General features: G+C 39.7%; 2 protein-coding genes across 5 annotated transcripts in view; one reads left to right on the top strand and one right to left on the bottom strand.

Moving 5' to 3' along the window:
- Positions 1–1671, top strand: part of PTCD3 (pentatricopeptide repeat domain 3) — a 35828-nt gene extending 34157 nt beyond the window's left edge. For 2 of the 3 annotated variants that reach the window (XM_026679853.2, XM_026679854.2), the window contains exon 24: positions 1291–1671. In XM_026679853.2, the coding sequence (XP_026535638.1) occupies positions 1291–1336 (46 nt within the window). In that variant the 3' untranslated portion in view covers positions 1337–1671. Of the gene's footprint in view, positions 1–846; positions 984–1290 lie in introns of those variants that run through there. The other variant, XM_087947480.1, reaches the window with a different exon arrangement.
- A 6017-nt stretch (positions 1672–7688) lies between these two features.
- The window catches only part of IMMT (inner membrane mitochondrial protein), a 39554-nt gene continuing 31035 nt past the window's right edge, over positions 7689–16207 (bottom strand). For both annotated transcript variants that reach the window (XM_087947470.1, XM_087947471.1), the window contains 3 exons: positions 11979–12110; positions 10314–10443; positions 7689–8645 (listed from right to left, as the gene is read on the bottom strand). In XM_087947470.1, coding sequence (XP_087803596.1) covers positions 8038–8645; positions 10314–10443; positions 11979–12110 — 870 coding nt within the window. In that variant the 3' untranslated portion in view covers positions 7689–8037. The remainder of the gene's footprint in view (positions 8646–10313; positions 10444–11978; positions 12111–16207) is intronic.

Below are 16207 nucleotides of genomic sequence, written 5' to 3'. Positions count from 1 at the left end.
TTCCAGATTTCATAGAGCACAGGAACTTGTCCTTCCCCATTTTTGCCCTACTCCTTCCTACTCTCTCGAGCAATCGTGGCATACTCTGGATGTACGGAAGGCATTGAAGACTTACATCCAGAGGACCCTGCCATTCCGCTGGAGGCTCTGTTCGTCTCATTTCAACCTGGTTCCTTGGGGTTGAAGGTGTCGCCAAAGACGTTGGGCTTGTGGATTAGGGTCTACATTACTAAGGCTTACCACACTCCAGCTCTTCCAATTCCAAGAGGAGTGACAGCACATTCCACCAGGAGTGCAGCAACAACGGCGGCCTGGGTTACCCAAGCCCCCATTGAGGAGATTTGCAGAGTGGCCGCCTGGTCTTCTCTGTCTCCTTTTATCAGACATGATATTTTTCCGATTAAAATCGGAATTCCGATTTTTTTGGGAATCGCCCGGGCGGGCGGGGCGAGCGGCGGGCGGGCGGGCGATTTCTTGGCGCGCGGTGGGGGGTCTCTTGGCCGGCCCCGATTTTTTTTTCAGAGGGGAATATCATACCTGTTTTATCTGCCATTATCACATTGATGCCTTCACTGCGGCAGACGCCGCTTTCAGCAGAAGAGTCCTGCAAAGTGTACATGAACACTGATGTAAGTAGGACCAGACTATTGCCTTCCCTGGAATTAGCAGGCTTAGGTATGTCTCATCTTATCTGGACTCACGTAACTATAGACAGGAAAAGGAACATTGGCTTACCTGAATGTTCATTTTCTGTCTTGGTGGAGGTGAGTCCAGCTCCACCCTAGTTCGTCCAGTCTGGGGTGGCCTAGGCGGGTGCATTAATGTGTGTCTGTTTATCTGCATTAGTTGAATCACGTCCAGTCTGCCTTGATGCTTCATCGAAAGCTGGGGAGTGGCCACAACAAAGGGTCGGAGCTTGAATTTGAGCAGACTCAGTCCTACTGGCTTAAGCTGATATAACCCATCCTATCTGGACTCACTCCACCAAGACAGAAAATGAACATTCAGGTAAGCCAATGTTCCTTTTGTTTCATTCATTTGCCTAGCAGCTCTTTAACTAGCAGCAACCCTCGAGCTAGAGCTAGAGAGACTAGCCCAAACTGTCAAATGAGTTTCATGTCTTAGTTCAGTTTCCCTGTCCTAGCTGAGATATTTTGATCAGAATATCATATTCTTTTTTACGCAGGCTCTGCCTTATCCCTTTTGAAGCACATTTTTTGCCAATAATAAATTGTTGTGCCAGCAGTTTGACAAATCTGTAATTGTGCTCATGTTTTTTTTCTTCCCTAGGCAGACTCTGGTTGATATAATAGAAGGAAGCTGTGGTTATAAATAGGGGTCAGAAGAGAAACCCCTTCCTCTTTGCTGAAAGAAAAAGTAACTTACCTGATCTCAATATAGCGGTCAGAGAGTGGCCCTGAAAATCTCTGCGAACCTTGTACATAACTGTATTATATTGGTATTATTATCATGTGGATTCTCATCTGATGGCAGTTGGTAGGAAGTTCTGGTTTCACCTGTTTTGGAGTGTTTGTTCTCATTCTCTACAACCTCAGTTTTTAAAACACAGTGTCTGCCAGAATCGTAGAATTATTTACTTACTATATTGCATCTACATTTTCCTTGGAGAGGCTAATAGAAATAAAGAGTAATCCATTTGCCTCTTTTCAACAGATGTTTTTTTATTTAAGCTAAATCTATTTGAACTGACTAAAGAGCTCTAAAGAGGAGCAACAACAAGAAGTGTTAGAAGAAGAACAAGGAGGAAGAGATAAAGAAGAAAGAGATAGACCAAGAAGAGAAGGACTGTGAACAAGACCCCAGAGAGAAGCAAGGACCAATAGAAGACTAAGTCAGACCTACTATTAATAAGATGGAAGAAGAAATTAGATTAATTTCACTAAATATCAATGGATTGAATTCCCCGACCAAGTGAAGGCAAATGTTAACAAAATTAACAAAACAGAATGTTGATATTATATGCCTTCAAGAAGTACATATCCAAAAATCAGAGTAAATATTTGGAATTCCCCAAATTAGGAAAATTGTATGTAGCAAAAGAAAAGAGGGGGTGGCTATGTATATAAAAAAAGGGATGAACGCAAAACAAATTTACATGGGAGAACAGGGCAGAATCTTAATGGTACAATTGGAGATATCGCAAAAACAAGTATTGTTAGTGGGAATATATGCACCGAATGCGAATCAAAAAATGTTTTATCAAAAATTATATGATAAAATAGTGGAGACAGGACAGACTAAGATATGCTTGGTCGGAGACTTTAATGCCATAATGGATACTTAAAAAGATTGGTAAAGAACTAAAAATAAAAAAGAACTGTCTACCAAAACCATTCTGTGACTTAGTACAAGAAACTAATCTAGATGATATATGGCAGAAAAGACACCCAAATGAAAAAAGGTATGCATTCTATTCCAACCCCCACCAATTGTGGTCCTGAATTGATATGGTGTGGACAAATAAGACAATTGGAAATGAAATATCCAAAGTAGAAATAATGCCCAATATATATGGGCAGACCACAATTCGTTAAAAATTACCTGGAAAGGACAAAGGAAACAGAAAATGAGATGGACGCTAAACACATAAGTCCTAAAAGAAAAAGATTTTATACAAAAAATGAAAAATGAATTGGAAATATTTTTCAATATAAATTTAAAGGACCATACTAATTTGCAGAATTTATGGGATACAGCAAACACTTTTATGAGAGGAGTATCAATAGCTTATGCAATTAGAAAAAACGAGATGGAAAAGAAACAACAAAATGAACTAAGATAAAAATTAAAGAACTAGAAAGAGACTTCAAAAGGATCCAAAGAATGAGACAAAAAAGAAAGAATGAAGACTAGACATAAATTAAACTTAACATTCCTAGAAGAACGAGCACAAAACCTAAAATCTATGAAACAAAACTTTTGAATCAGCTAACAAACCAGGTAGATGGCTAGCCCATAAACTAAAAGTAGAAAAAGGAAGAGCTCGAATGTTCTAAGGATGTCTTTTTTGCTTTTATGTACATCAAAACTAAACAGCTGGCCCAAAATAGAAATATCACCATTGTTAGAATAGCGCATATTTCAATGTCACAATGTAGTTCTGCAGATTTAATACTTTCAAAAGCAACATGGTGTAGAAAGTGTTTCCCCCCTTAATGAAGCACATTTGATTTGGTGGTGGGTTTACATGTTTATTTTGGTTTGGTTTGAAAAACAGGCTGATTTTTAAAATAGATTTGTGAATAATCTTTTCCTATAGTAAGGAATCCTAGAATGGGCTACATTTCTCCCTTGCTCAGTAGGCAGAGCCAAGAACGTAACTATTTGAGGAGGGAGTACCCACCACTGAATTCACTAAGAGAAGTCAATAGAATTCCACCTGTGATTTTGATTCTTCTGGAATTTATAGCCATTGCCTACTTCTGGCTGAACAGCTTGCTAAAAATATACAAACAAAATATCTCTTACTTGGAATTCCTCATATCCCAAGTAGATCTAATCATTCTACAGTTGTCCAATTAATATTGTTCCTTTACAAATTCTCCCTTGGTTTTTGACAATAAAAGCAGGGGTGGCTCCGGATTTCTATAAAACATTCCTATAGAATTTAATTTTGGTACAAAAATACAATCAGCGTGGAGAATTATAAAAATCTTCATCATGATAGCGGTTTTTTTGGAAGAGAAAAATGCCTTTTTTTTTCTGAAGGCAGTGGTCATTTACCAAAGAAGGGAATTGTGTTAAAACTTTCAAAACCAAATGCAGATTCCACAGTGGCAACTTGTATATTATAGAGAAACACTTTACAAAAGTTGTAGGATTCCCAACATGCCTGGAATAGTGAAAAGAGTAAAACCTTATCTGTTAAGAATATTGGATCATAGGTTCAATCATAGATCCTTTCAAGACTAAACTAGGAAAATATTTATGTCCGAGACAAAAAAAATTCTTATGAAGAAACTCAGTGCTGCTATACCAACAGCATAAGAGCAAGATTACTGATAAACATACTTTGTGGACTCACAGAAAAATAAAATAGTGGCATTCTAACCAAGGTCACATAATTGCAAAACAGCCAGGTATTGTAATTATGCAGTCCTTGGTTCTCTCTGAGTTTGGTTGTTTGACAGTGTTTTACCGCCCAACTAAGTATCATTATAAATGTGAGTGAGTGGGGCACTCCCTCATTGGGTGCCTATCTTTTGTTGGGAGTACAGAAGAGAACATCACTTGGGTATCCATTTCTTTGGTTTACATGCCTGACTCTTCATTGTCTCTTGATTTTTTGAAATATTTTGAATGTCTTCTGAGAGCTGGACAGGATCTCTCTCATTTGATATCTAATGTATTTTTGTAGTTATGGAATCAATAAAGCTATATTGGTGATAAATGGGATGAAAATATAACAGTGGTGCTTCGTCTTTAGTTCCAAGAAACCAATGTTCTACTTTCTTGTTTGGTCATCTGTATGCTATCCTGCCTTTTAGGTACATTTCCTGCTCCAAAAAGCTGGCCTCTTTAGAGAAGGTGGGAACCACCAAGGTAGTAAGCCCTGGTGGCACAGTGGTTAGAATGCAGTATTGCAGGCTAACTTTGCCTACAGCCCTGAGTTCAATCCTGGCAAGGCTCAAGGTTGACTCAGCCTGCTAAGATTAGTAAAATGAGGACTCAGACTGTTGGGGACAATGTAAAGCATTATGGGGTGGTATAGAAATCTTAAGTGCTACTGCTATTATCAACCTTAGGTAAACCAATCAATGCTGCGATGTTTTGTCCCAGTGTGTAGAGCTGAAGCGGGTTGGATAGGGAGTAAAAGGTTCAGGCTCAATTTTACCAAGACCAAGTTATGGGTATTTTGGTTTTACCCAGTCCTAGATAATTTCTATAGTTAGTCCTGGAAGGACCATTTTCCATTCAGACAAGTGTACAGATGGAATTTTCTTAACAGTTTCTCATTGAAGATCACATAGCAACTATAGCTTGGAAGGTCTTTGCAGAGGTTCTTCCGTACCAGTTACAACTGGTAGTAGGAGTAGGAGACCCTCTAGTCACATATTCTGGTCACCTAATGTAAGCATTTGTAAAGGGCTGTGAGAATAATCTTGGAAGACAAGATGAAGAGCCGCATCATAGATAATGGTCTGATAAATAAACTCTGAATCCAAATGAGGGGTGGGGTTGAAGGAAGTAAAAGGGTCCCTCTCTAGTTAAATAAAGCAGACATGATATTCTTCCGATTAAAATCGGAATTCTGATTTTTTGGGAATCGCCCCCCCTTCTTCTCCTTCCCTCCCTCGGAGGCCCCAAGTCAGGAGTTGCTACCGCTGGCACGGCTCTGCGTGGCTCAGTCCGCGTTGCCTCAGGAAGGAAAGGCAAAAAGAGCCGCGGCGGCGCTTTGCAACGGCAGCAGCGGCTCCTGGTTTTGCCTTTCCCTTCCTGAGGCAACGCGGGACTGGAGCCGCGCGGAGCCGCGCCGGCGGTAGCAACTCCTGACAGCCCCAGCCGGATACCTGAGCGGAGCCGGGCGGGCGGGCGGGCGGTGCGAGCAGAGGCCGCTGAGCGGCAGGAAAAGGGAGCTGGGCAGCGATTTCTTGGCGCGCGGTGGGGGGGTCTCTTTTGGCCGGCCCCGATTTTTTTTTCAGAGGGGAATATCATGCCTGATAAAGGCTGGAAAGCAGAGAAATGCTTTTAGATTGGGAAGATTCTGTTATTGTTACAATAAAGGTAATATAGATACTCTATTGGCTTTTATTTCTGGACTTCTTAAAAGGGCTGACATGATTACTGTAATGTGCTCTGCAGGAGATGCCCTTAAGCCACTTGGAAGCTTTCTATGGAGATTCTGAGTCATCCAGGTCATAGTTATTTCAAAAGTGCATTTTCTCCCCTCCCACCACTATCAGAACCTATCCTTTCATTCCACCCCCCCCCCACACACACACACACCTATACCTGTTCTTCCATTCCCCACCTTCAGAAGTGATGAAGCTTCTTGGATAAGAAGCTAAACGTTTTCAAGGGGGAAAAAAGTCCAGTTGCCTTTTGAAGAAAAAAGCGCCTTTGAGACACTTCGAGAAGCTTCATTTAGTCCAGTATACAGCAATATGAGCATTAATAGAGGTACCATAGCATGCTACATTCATCACCTAATAAGTTGCACTAATTGCCATTTAGCTTCTGGGTATAATGGAAGAAGCTGTTTATGACATAAATCCTTTCCTGGCATAGGCCTGGCTGCTTGAGGGATTGTTTATTTTCAATAATTTTCCCATCCAGAGTTGACTCACTGCATATGCCATTGGTCAAACATTGTCATATGATCAAACCTAGGAAGTGGGACATCTGTCAGACCACTTTCCCTCTGGAATATTTTTCCAGATACACACGACTGTTTACCGTCATTTAAAAAGTGTTTAAAATGGTTCTTCCAGGCCTTGATTAGGGTGGTGAGCATGTCCTAAAATTGAATTGGCCTTCTTTCAATATTTTGGTCTGTTTTCTGTTTTATAATTTTGTATTGTTTTTATTGCCATAAGCCATCCAGATTCAACATCAGGTAGCAGCATAAACCTCATGCAACTGGGCAGTATTGGTTACTGAAGATTTATAAGTTGTTGCTTGTATGTGCCTTTGAGTGAATCTTGACTCCTGGTGAGTGCCTCTGCAGTTTTCTTGGCAAAAAATTTTTCAAAGTGGTTTGGTCATTGCTTTCTTTCCTAAGGCTAAGAGTGTGACTGGCTCAAGGTCACCCATCTGGCTTTGTGACTAAGGCAGCTCTAGAACTCAGCTCTTCCAGTTTCTAGCATACCTTAACCACTAATTTAGTCAAGAGAAATATTGGTGATTTTGGGAAGAGTTGGGTGATGTTGTATTAATATAAATTATTAGTCTGATAATTACTCTTGAAATGTTCCACAGCAAATCCAAAGATTGCCAGAAGTGCGGATGAAAGTATGGCTGAACGCTGCAAAATAGAGACATTGCAAGAAGTTTCCTGCCCTTTGCAAATATTTCAGAAGCTAAAGATAGATGGAAGAGAGGAGGTCTGACAGTATAGGGTAGAAATCAGACTCCCTGTTCTTTCAAGCATTTCTTTACATATTCTGAAATTTGCACAGCCCTTTTTCTTACTGTCAGATACTGGAAGCCACACCACACATGTAAACAGAAATAGTAACATTTCTTCAGAGCCATGGAATTCTCATAGATGCTGTCTCAACTTACTTCAAGATAATGTAGTCTACCTTATAGAGTAGACCCACTCAGCTGATGGCAGCATTTGCTGTCAATAGAAGGATATTATATATATTTTTCAACATAGGAATAAATGGAAAAACTCAATTGCTTTTCATACTGGAGGGGAAAAAAATAATGGTGGTGTCTTGAATGCATGGGTAAATAGCTTTCAGGGCTTATGCAGAATTTTCTTAGGAGAAATTTTTGTATCAAAGTTTCCATAAAGAAAAATGTATAAATGTACCATTGCTAAAAACACACTATGAACATTGAAAATCTGTCAATACAAAATAGGAAATATTTATATTTCCACTTTGGAAACAGATAAAAGGGAAACTGACAGATCGTTTATGCATTTTTCATCTGCTGCTGACATAATTTGATTCTGGTTTTTTAAAATCTACCTTATCCAAGCAGTAGTGAAAAATAAATTGTTTAAATATCATTTATTTAATTGAGCCAAATGGCAAATCAGTAAGAGGTTATAAACATTATTTTGGTGGGTTCACAAGCTCAATCAGTAATACCTGGAAACTGTGTTATATAGATTAAAACAAAAACAAAACACATTCCAGACATGATAAATGGCTGAAGGAAAAAAATGCAAATGCAACAGGTGCTAAGATTTATAAGAGTACTAGGAGATGGAACTTCCCCCCCCCCCCCAATGACACTGAGTTGCTTGCATGGTTTAGAACCAAGTTAGGTCTCCCACCAATTCCCAGTACTATTGCAAATCTTGAATGTTGGTTGACTAATGTCCTGCGTATCTGGCTTATATTAGTCCACCTGAGTTGTTCCCAAGCCCACAGCACTAGCATAAGTAGTCAGGATATCCACCACTTGTTTTGCCTCCAAGGTCATCCGAGCTTCATTCAGCCAGTCCTGGGCCACCCTTCTGGGTTCTCCTTTAAGTTGATTGATGAATTTAGCTGCCAATTCTAAGTCTCCGTGTTCAATGCAGTAGGATGCATAAGAGAACAACTTAAATGTGTCCAGGTCTTCGGGACCAAGCTCAGTTGGTGGCTTCAGCTGCTGAGGATAAAACAAGAGAAGGGACTGCAGATAAGACAGAAAATATTGATACAAGCTGTTTCTTGTTTCATCTATCAGTGCCACTCTTTTAGCCAGCTTCTGGACTGTGTGAAAGCGTGCCCTTAGTGCCTCTTCCGTGTATACCCCACGACTGAGTGATTTTTGAGGAAGGGCAGCTGTTAAGGCTTGGGTGAATTCATCATCAGGACAGCTGAGTTGGATGGACTGTACTGCTTCCTCCAAAGGTTCTGTGGGACTATCCCCAGCAGCAGTTTCCATACTTTGCTTTAAAGCTTCAACTGAAAGCCACAACTGATGGGCTTTCCTGGCTTCTTCTGCAGCAACCACTTGGCCTGTAATATAAAATCCCATACATTTAATGGAGGGAAAATAAACTCTAGAATGCATCAACATTTTCACTTATAGCTTGAACACATTTTAAATCAAAGATGCAACCAAAATTATAATGCTGTTCATAGCACCTTGCAGTAAAGCTAAGCCACTGACATGAAGAATGACAGAAGTAATTTATTTTCTTTCATTATTGTAAAATAGTTTTTGAGAGGCCAGCCTAATGACTGGGCTGATGCTGTTCTGCCCCTTTAAGATCCCTCCCTAACCAGCCCAGCTGTCCAGCAAGGAGGAACATCAGGAAAGCAGGTGGCGACAGTGGTGGAAGTGAGAGTTATTCCGGGAGTGAGAAAGGAGGTGGTCTAGTAGTCTACTACCAGAAGTAGGAGTAGACCTCAGGAAGTGTATAAAAAGCAACTGTGAGTACTACTTGTGTGTTTCGTATGGGTTGCCTAAAGGCCAAGGGGGGTTGTGTTGGCTCTCTGTTGTTCTGGTAGCCCACTGACTATGGATGTAGATAAAAGAATTGGTGACAGTTTAGTGCTTTTTTGTAAAAAGCTACTGTAATAATGTATTTGAATTATTTGATTTACATTTCATGGGTGAAATAAACTATAAAATAATAAAAGCACCATGGACATGAAGGAAGTTTTACAACAATTGATGAGCCAATGGAAGTTGTACACCCTTGACTGAATATGTTATGCAAATACAACCAACTTGAATTTACTGCAAAAATATTCAAAAGCTACATTTTAGAATAATGATCAAATCCAGTTGAAATACTTGCTGCTTTTCAATTGCAATATGGCTCTTCCACTAAACTAGCTTACAAAGTATTAGATCACACTATGGACAAGTCATTTTTCATTCTGATTTTGCAACTAAGTTTAAAATGCTTTTTAAATTTAAAATAAAAAATGTACAATTTTTTAATTTTTAAAGTAAAAATAAAAATCCGGGTGCTTGAAAATTGGCATGTATTTGTTTCATTTTTATTTTATTTATATTCTGTGTTCATTTTTTTTTATAAACAACTGGCAATATTGCTTCCTCTTATTTTTCTCACAACAGCCCTTTGAAGGGAATTAGGCTGAGAGTGACTGGTAGATCACCTAGCTGGCTTTCATGGCTGAAGCGGGCGGAACTAGAACTTCCAAGTGCCCTGCTTTATAACCAGATGTCTTAACATTAGGTGAGGTGTTAAGTAACATCTGGCCTGACAGCAACAAGCATGTTGGTGGGAGTGTCCTGCAGTCATGTGATTGCCATTTATGACTTTCAGCCAACTTCTGACAAAGCTGTATTTGCTTAACAGGTGTGGTTCACTTCATGTCAATGCAAAAGGAAAATAATGAACACCATGCTTAGCAACAGAAATTACCAAATTGTAAATCACAGATTACCTGTACTGATTTAGCATACTGTACAATTTAATTCTTTCACTGAGTGAAAGTTTCTCATTAGAAATGAAAGAGCAATACAGAAATCCAGTACGTTTATAAATATTAGATTATTTTACCTATTCTAACTCAGAATAAACTTTCTGGTACAGAACTGGATTGCTAGAATGGAATTACCATCTGCAAAACAAGCAGATAAATAAACAAGCCACCCAGATTTTACTAAAGTTAGCATATTCCTGTTACAATATTACATGCCGCACTCACTTTCAACTGCCTGTTCGATTCCCCTCAGTCTGGCATAGGCTGTATTGATATCCAGAGTAAAGTTGTCAATCTGTTCCTGATGAAGACGTTTATGTTGAAGTTCTTGTTCAGTAAGTTTTTCAGATAAATTCTAAAAGAAAGAAAAAACATGGTGAAAAAGTGTCCACATTATGAGGGGCGAAGTTGTTAAAAACAATTATGAAAGATCATATTCTACCAAAAGATTTTAAAAAGGTTTACTCCATAGATTACCTGCCACTTTTCATTTGTTCCACATTTACCATCCAGGAATATATCTGTACTCTGGATATTTAGAATTTCATCATGAACTTGATAAAGGAAATTCAAAGAAGTCAACAGATGAATGAATATACATCTGAGTAGAGGCATACATGAATCAGCAAATGTACACAACTGGCAAGGGAAATATTTACCTTTTATTTCTATCTCCACTTCCTTTGCATGGCTGTAGGCCATACTATCGTCCGATTTTCCCAATGCTTTCCTTTTAGTATCCTTTTAGATCAGGGGTGGGGTCCAACTGGTGTAACTACCGGTTCGGTGATTTTACGTGTATATTGCACGCGTGTATATCATCGTCAGCTAGCTGTCTGGACAGCTGAGCAGCGCTGCGCGCAAGTGCACAGTGGTTGAACAAGCTCTTTTTTCCTGCTTTTTCAACTGCAGCTGTGTCACACAAAGCAGCTGGGGTTGAAAAAGCAGGAAATAAAGGTCAGGTAAGGGCCCGGGCAGGTGGGTGGGCCAAAACAGCAGCAGACATAGAACTGGTTCTATGTATGTTCTCTGCCTGCTGCTCTTCAGAATTACCGGTTCTACAGAGGTGGACAGAACCGGTAGAATCCCACCCCTGTTTTAGATGCTATGCTTGAATTCAAGCACAGCGGGCCCCCAGCTGATCTGTTTTTCTCCACTTCTTCCCAGCAGTTTGTTTTTCTTATCTCCCTTTAGACACTGCCACTGTAGTATTCAAATCCAATGGAATCAAGTTTTCTCATAATCATCTTGGTCTCCTCCTTTCCCTTGTGCCCATTTTTCTGCTGCTGTTGGTGTCTTTCCCCAGCTCTCAAAATACCTTTACTCATATTTGGATCCATGCCAAGACCAAACATGCTTCATGTCCATGACAAGGGAAAGCAGGTTTCTTTCATTATGGATACACATCACTCAAAACTTGCTGTTCCATACATAGATTGAACTGTGCACAGAACATTTTGCAATTCCTCAATTTTAAAGAATACTTGCAATACAAGTGACTTCAAAGGAGATTGTTGATGTTTACTTCGATTATGCAAAGCATTTAAACTTTACAATGGATTAGAAAGTATCTGAGAATCCTGGAAGAAGTGCCTTCACATTTTTTTTTCTGTAAAAAAATTGGAGAAAACATGTAGCTGTATCTTTCAAAGACCCAGCATGCTTATTTCAGGGGTTTTCAAGATGTTCTTACAAACTGGTATTTCAGGATTTCTTCCTGAACTGCTACTAAATCAAAGCAGAGAAAGACCTAAAAGAAGCCATCCTTTCTTACAAAGTATTCCTTCAAATGTTTTCTGCAGCCTTAGTATTTTCTTATTGGATAATAAGAAAAATTTCTGACAGAAGCACCTTAAAGGACCTTTCACTATAATAAAGCAAACTCCCCACCTGGTCAAATTGTTGTTTCAGTTCTTGTTCCTGAATTCTGAGAACATCTCTTAGGTGATCAGCATGTGCAGCAGCTTGTCGGCGTAACTGAGTTCGCATTTCACTTTCCATAACTTCTTGAGCTTCTTCAACCTATTAGAAAAATCACTGGTATTTGCCTCTTCAAAAATTACCTGTGAATCTGTAAACTACATCTTTGGTTTAATCATATTTTTTATTAGGTAAATTAAAAGGGCACAAAGCAATTCTCTATTTTCCAGAATTCATTAAGTAAAATTTGCAAAACAACAAAACAAAAAACACCAGGAACGAGAAGAAGCAAAAAGCCTTTAAATAGTATTTCAGCACAAGGTCTGAAATCATAATGTAAAACTTAGTGTTGAGAATGGAATACATAGTCCAAAGATACATTTTTCACTGGGGCAAGTGCCACAATAGACATTGAACAAGAGACTAGGGTGCACTACAAATACTCATTGTTAAGCCTATCATTGGGAGACAAATCTACTTCCATTCACTCATCTGAAAACACATCAGTCTTCTATTTGGATGAAGCCAAAGTGTAAAAGTACTTCTTAGATTTCTTGTTTTGAGGTATTTTTCGGAGTAGCTCCGGACACCTCTTATTCCTTAAACAGACTAGTACATAGAACATCAGAGTTGGAAGGGACCTTTGGAGGTCTTCTGGTCCAACCCCCTGCTCAAGCAGGAAACCCAATACCATTTCAGACAAAGGGCTGTCCAGTCTCTTAAAATGCATCAAGTAATGGAGCATTCACAACTTCGGAAGGCAAGCTGTTCCACTAATTGATTGTTCTAACTGTCAGGAAATTTCTCCTTAGTTCTAGGTTGCTTCTCTCCTTCATTAGTTTCTATCTATTGCTTCTTGTCCTACCTTCAGGTGCTTTGAAAAATAAGTTGACCCCCCTCTTATTTATGGCATGAAATATTGTAACAGTGTTATCATGTCGCCCTAAGTCCCATGATGGCGAACCTATGGCATGCGTGCCACAGGTGGCACACAGAGCCATTTGTGCCGGCATGCGAGCCGCAGGCAAACTTGCCTCACTGCGCATGCACGCGCCTCACAGCTGATTTTCGGCATCCCACAGGCTTGAGGAAAGCCTCTGCAGCCCCCAAAATAGGGCCATTTGTCACTTCCTGTATTTCCGAAAATACCGGAAATGACAAAACGGGCCTATTTTTTGGGCTGCAGAAACTTTTATCAAGCCTCTGGGAGGACGAAAAAGGCCTCAAACAGACCAACAATCAGCTGGGAGGTGCAGTGCAGGTAAGGGGGTGGCATGGGGGGGGGGATCGCGCGTGCATGCGCAGGGGGCGTGGGGGGGTTGCGCATTGCCTTCTGGATGTTGGCATGTGAGCGCGCACACAATTTTTGGCACAGGAGCTCAAAAAGGTTAGCCACCACTGCCCAAGTCCTTTTTATTACATACTCAATGCCAGTAACCATTCTACGTGTTTTAGCCTCCAGCCCGCTAATTTTCTTTGTTGCTGTTCTCTGCACTCTTTCCAGAGTCTCAACATCTTTTTTACACGGTGATGACCAAAATTGGATACAGTATTCCAAGTGTGGCCTTACCAAGGCCTTGTAAAGTAGTACTAACACTTGGTGTGAGCTTGATTCTATCCCTCTGTTAATGCAGCCTAGGATTGAATTAGCCTTTTTGGCTGCTGCTGCACACTGCTGGCTCATATTTAAGTGACTGTCCACTAGGAATCCAAGATCGTCTCTCAGTTACTGCTATTAAGCCAAGTTTCACATAATGTATACATATAGTGTTGATTTCTCCACATTGAATTTCATTTTGTTAGATAGGGCCTGGTGTTCACATCTGTCAAGATCCCTCTGGATCTTGAGCCTATCTTCTGGGGTGATGGCTATTCCTGCCATCTTAGTATTGTCTGCAAATTTGATGAGTTCTCTTCTATTCTCTCATTTATATAGTTTATGACAATATTGAAGAATACTGGGCCTAAAACAGAATCTTGGGGTATCCCACTGCTTACTTCTTTGTATGTAGCTATAGTTCCATTAAGGACTGTATGTTGAGTGTGATTTGTCAACTAGTTACAAATCCATCTGCTGACCATGCTGTCTATCCCATGTTTTTCTAACTTACCAAGAAGCAGGTTGCGGTCTATATCAAATGCCTTTCTGAAATCCAAGTATTCTATGTCCACAGCATTTTGTTGGTCCACTAATTTAGTCACTTTGCCAAAGAATGAAATAAATTTGTCTGGCATGATCTGTTTTGATAAGTTGGCTTCTGGTCATAACTTTGCTTGCTTCTACTTGTTTGCAGATCTGGGTGTTTTTTAAATTATCTTTTCCAGGAGCTGGAAAATCTCCCCCCCCTTCACCTTTTTTTTTTTTTTTTTTTTGAAGATAGAAACCATATCAGCTCTTTTCCAGTACTCTAGTACAGGACCTCAGGGACCACCAAACTCATAATTTTAAATCTAAGGGAACACTAACCGATTCTGTGGGCGTGGCCTAATTTGTGGGTGTAGCTTGGTGGTCATGTGACTGGCTGGGCATGGCTTGTATGTAAATATTATAAATATTTATATAATATTGAATTTTGTTATTAAAAAAGAGCAACTTTTACCCAAAATCAGGCAAAGCAGGCAGGCAGATTGAGTTGCTCACAGAAGCATTCAGTGATCTATCTATCTGCCATCAGCTAGCTCAGTCTCTCAAATTTGCTTGCTGTGAATCTGCACTGAATAATAAAACCTTCAGTCCTAAGGGAGGTTCGGCTGTGCTTAAAAGCAGAGCCGAAGATCTAAAGACTAGCTAGAAAGCAAGAAATCCAACCATTTTCTGCTTTCTAGCTAATCTCCCAGCAAAGCAGAACAGATGATGGTCGGAAAAAGGAAAAATAGCAATTTGGCAGGCAAGTTTGCTGGGTAAAGAGTGAGTGGACGGGGAGGGTTCCTGCAGGCCATGTGGGCGGTGCAGACTTGTGTTTCTGCGCAGCCTGGATTAATTGCTTTGGGGGGGGGTGTTCTGGGGGTGAGATTTCTCTGCGGCCCACCAAAATTTTCTCATAGCCCACCAGTGGGCCACGGCCCACCGGTTGGCGACCGCCGCTCTAGTAGTTCCCTATTGCTCCAGAATCTTTAAAGATATGTTTCAAGGATTCCAAGATAATTTCTGCCAGCTAGCTCCTTCACAACTCTGGAATGTAAACCATCAAGTCCTGGGATTTGAACTCATCTAGAATGGACAGGTGTTCTCTTACCAATTTTTTTTTTTTTTTTTTTGCTTATCTTAATTTGTATTCCTAGCCTGTCTTTTACAGTTTTGTTTTTGGTAGATTGGACTAATTTTTCTTTTTGCATGGAGACTGATGCAAAGAATGAGCTAAGCTGCTCTGCTTTCTCTTTGTTGCCCATCACTTTCTTGCCATCATCTTCCATTAGTAATATTATATACATAAACATATTAAAACTTATTTGCCAGTTCTTTCACTGGTATTGGCCTTCATACGTAATGAGTTCTTCCCAAGAACCTAGGACGTAATGTAATGTGCTATATATGCAGATTCAAGCAGTGTGGCCTTTTGTAATTAACAGATGGAAAGTTTTGTCATTGTTATTATTCTCTCTCCATGAAAATGTGTGAGATCATTTAATGGTGGCTGCTGCTTGAAGATGACCTAGGTAAGAAGCTAAGGTTTATGAAAACAAAATGATTACTTAAATATAAAGCAAGGTTTAAAGCAAGGTATATATATATATATATAATCAAACTCTTCACATGTTTAGGAGGACAAGCCACTGCACTAAGAGCAAAGAAGCTTTTAAGAGAAAAGTAACTTTCTTGATTCTGTCAATCTTGATTTTAGGGGTTAATTCCTACAAGATCTCCCAATTTTAGAAGAGCAAACATCATGCAAAGGAAACTTATATGGCTGCTGTCCACTTGCTTTTGAATGTGTTTGACAAGTTGTGTAACTAACTTTTTATTTTTAAGAAACCATCCAACTCTTTTCCTTTCAACTGCCTCACGGGAATGAGTGGGTTCACTTTTTTTCTGAGTGATCTGTAACACAGTGCTTATTCTATCTCAGGTTTGTCAGACATTATACTCCAGTTAATCCCACTAATATGCACTGATTTGGCAATATATACTAGAAGCTGAACTTTGTGGTAAAGGTACATTCCAAATAGTGCAAATACTGTAGTCTACTTGAAAATTTATA

This window comes from Notechis scutatus, chromosome Z (assembly GCF_049901735.1).
Source record: "Notechis scutatus isolate UNSWTSFEM ecotype Mainland chromosome Z, rNotScu1.2, whole genome shotgun sequence".
In the NCBI taxonomy this organism is placed as follows: Eukaryota; Metazoa; Chordata; class Lepidosauria; order Squamata; family Elapidae; genus Notechis; species Notechis scutatus.
The sequence above is the reverse complement of the archived record's forward strand: the minus strand, read 5'-3'. Positions and strand labels throughout refer to the sequence as shown.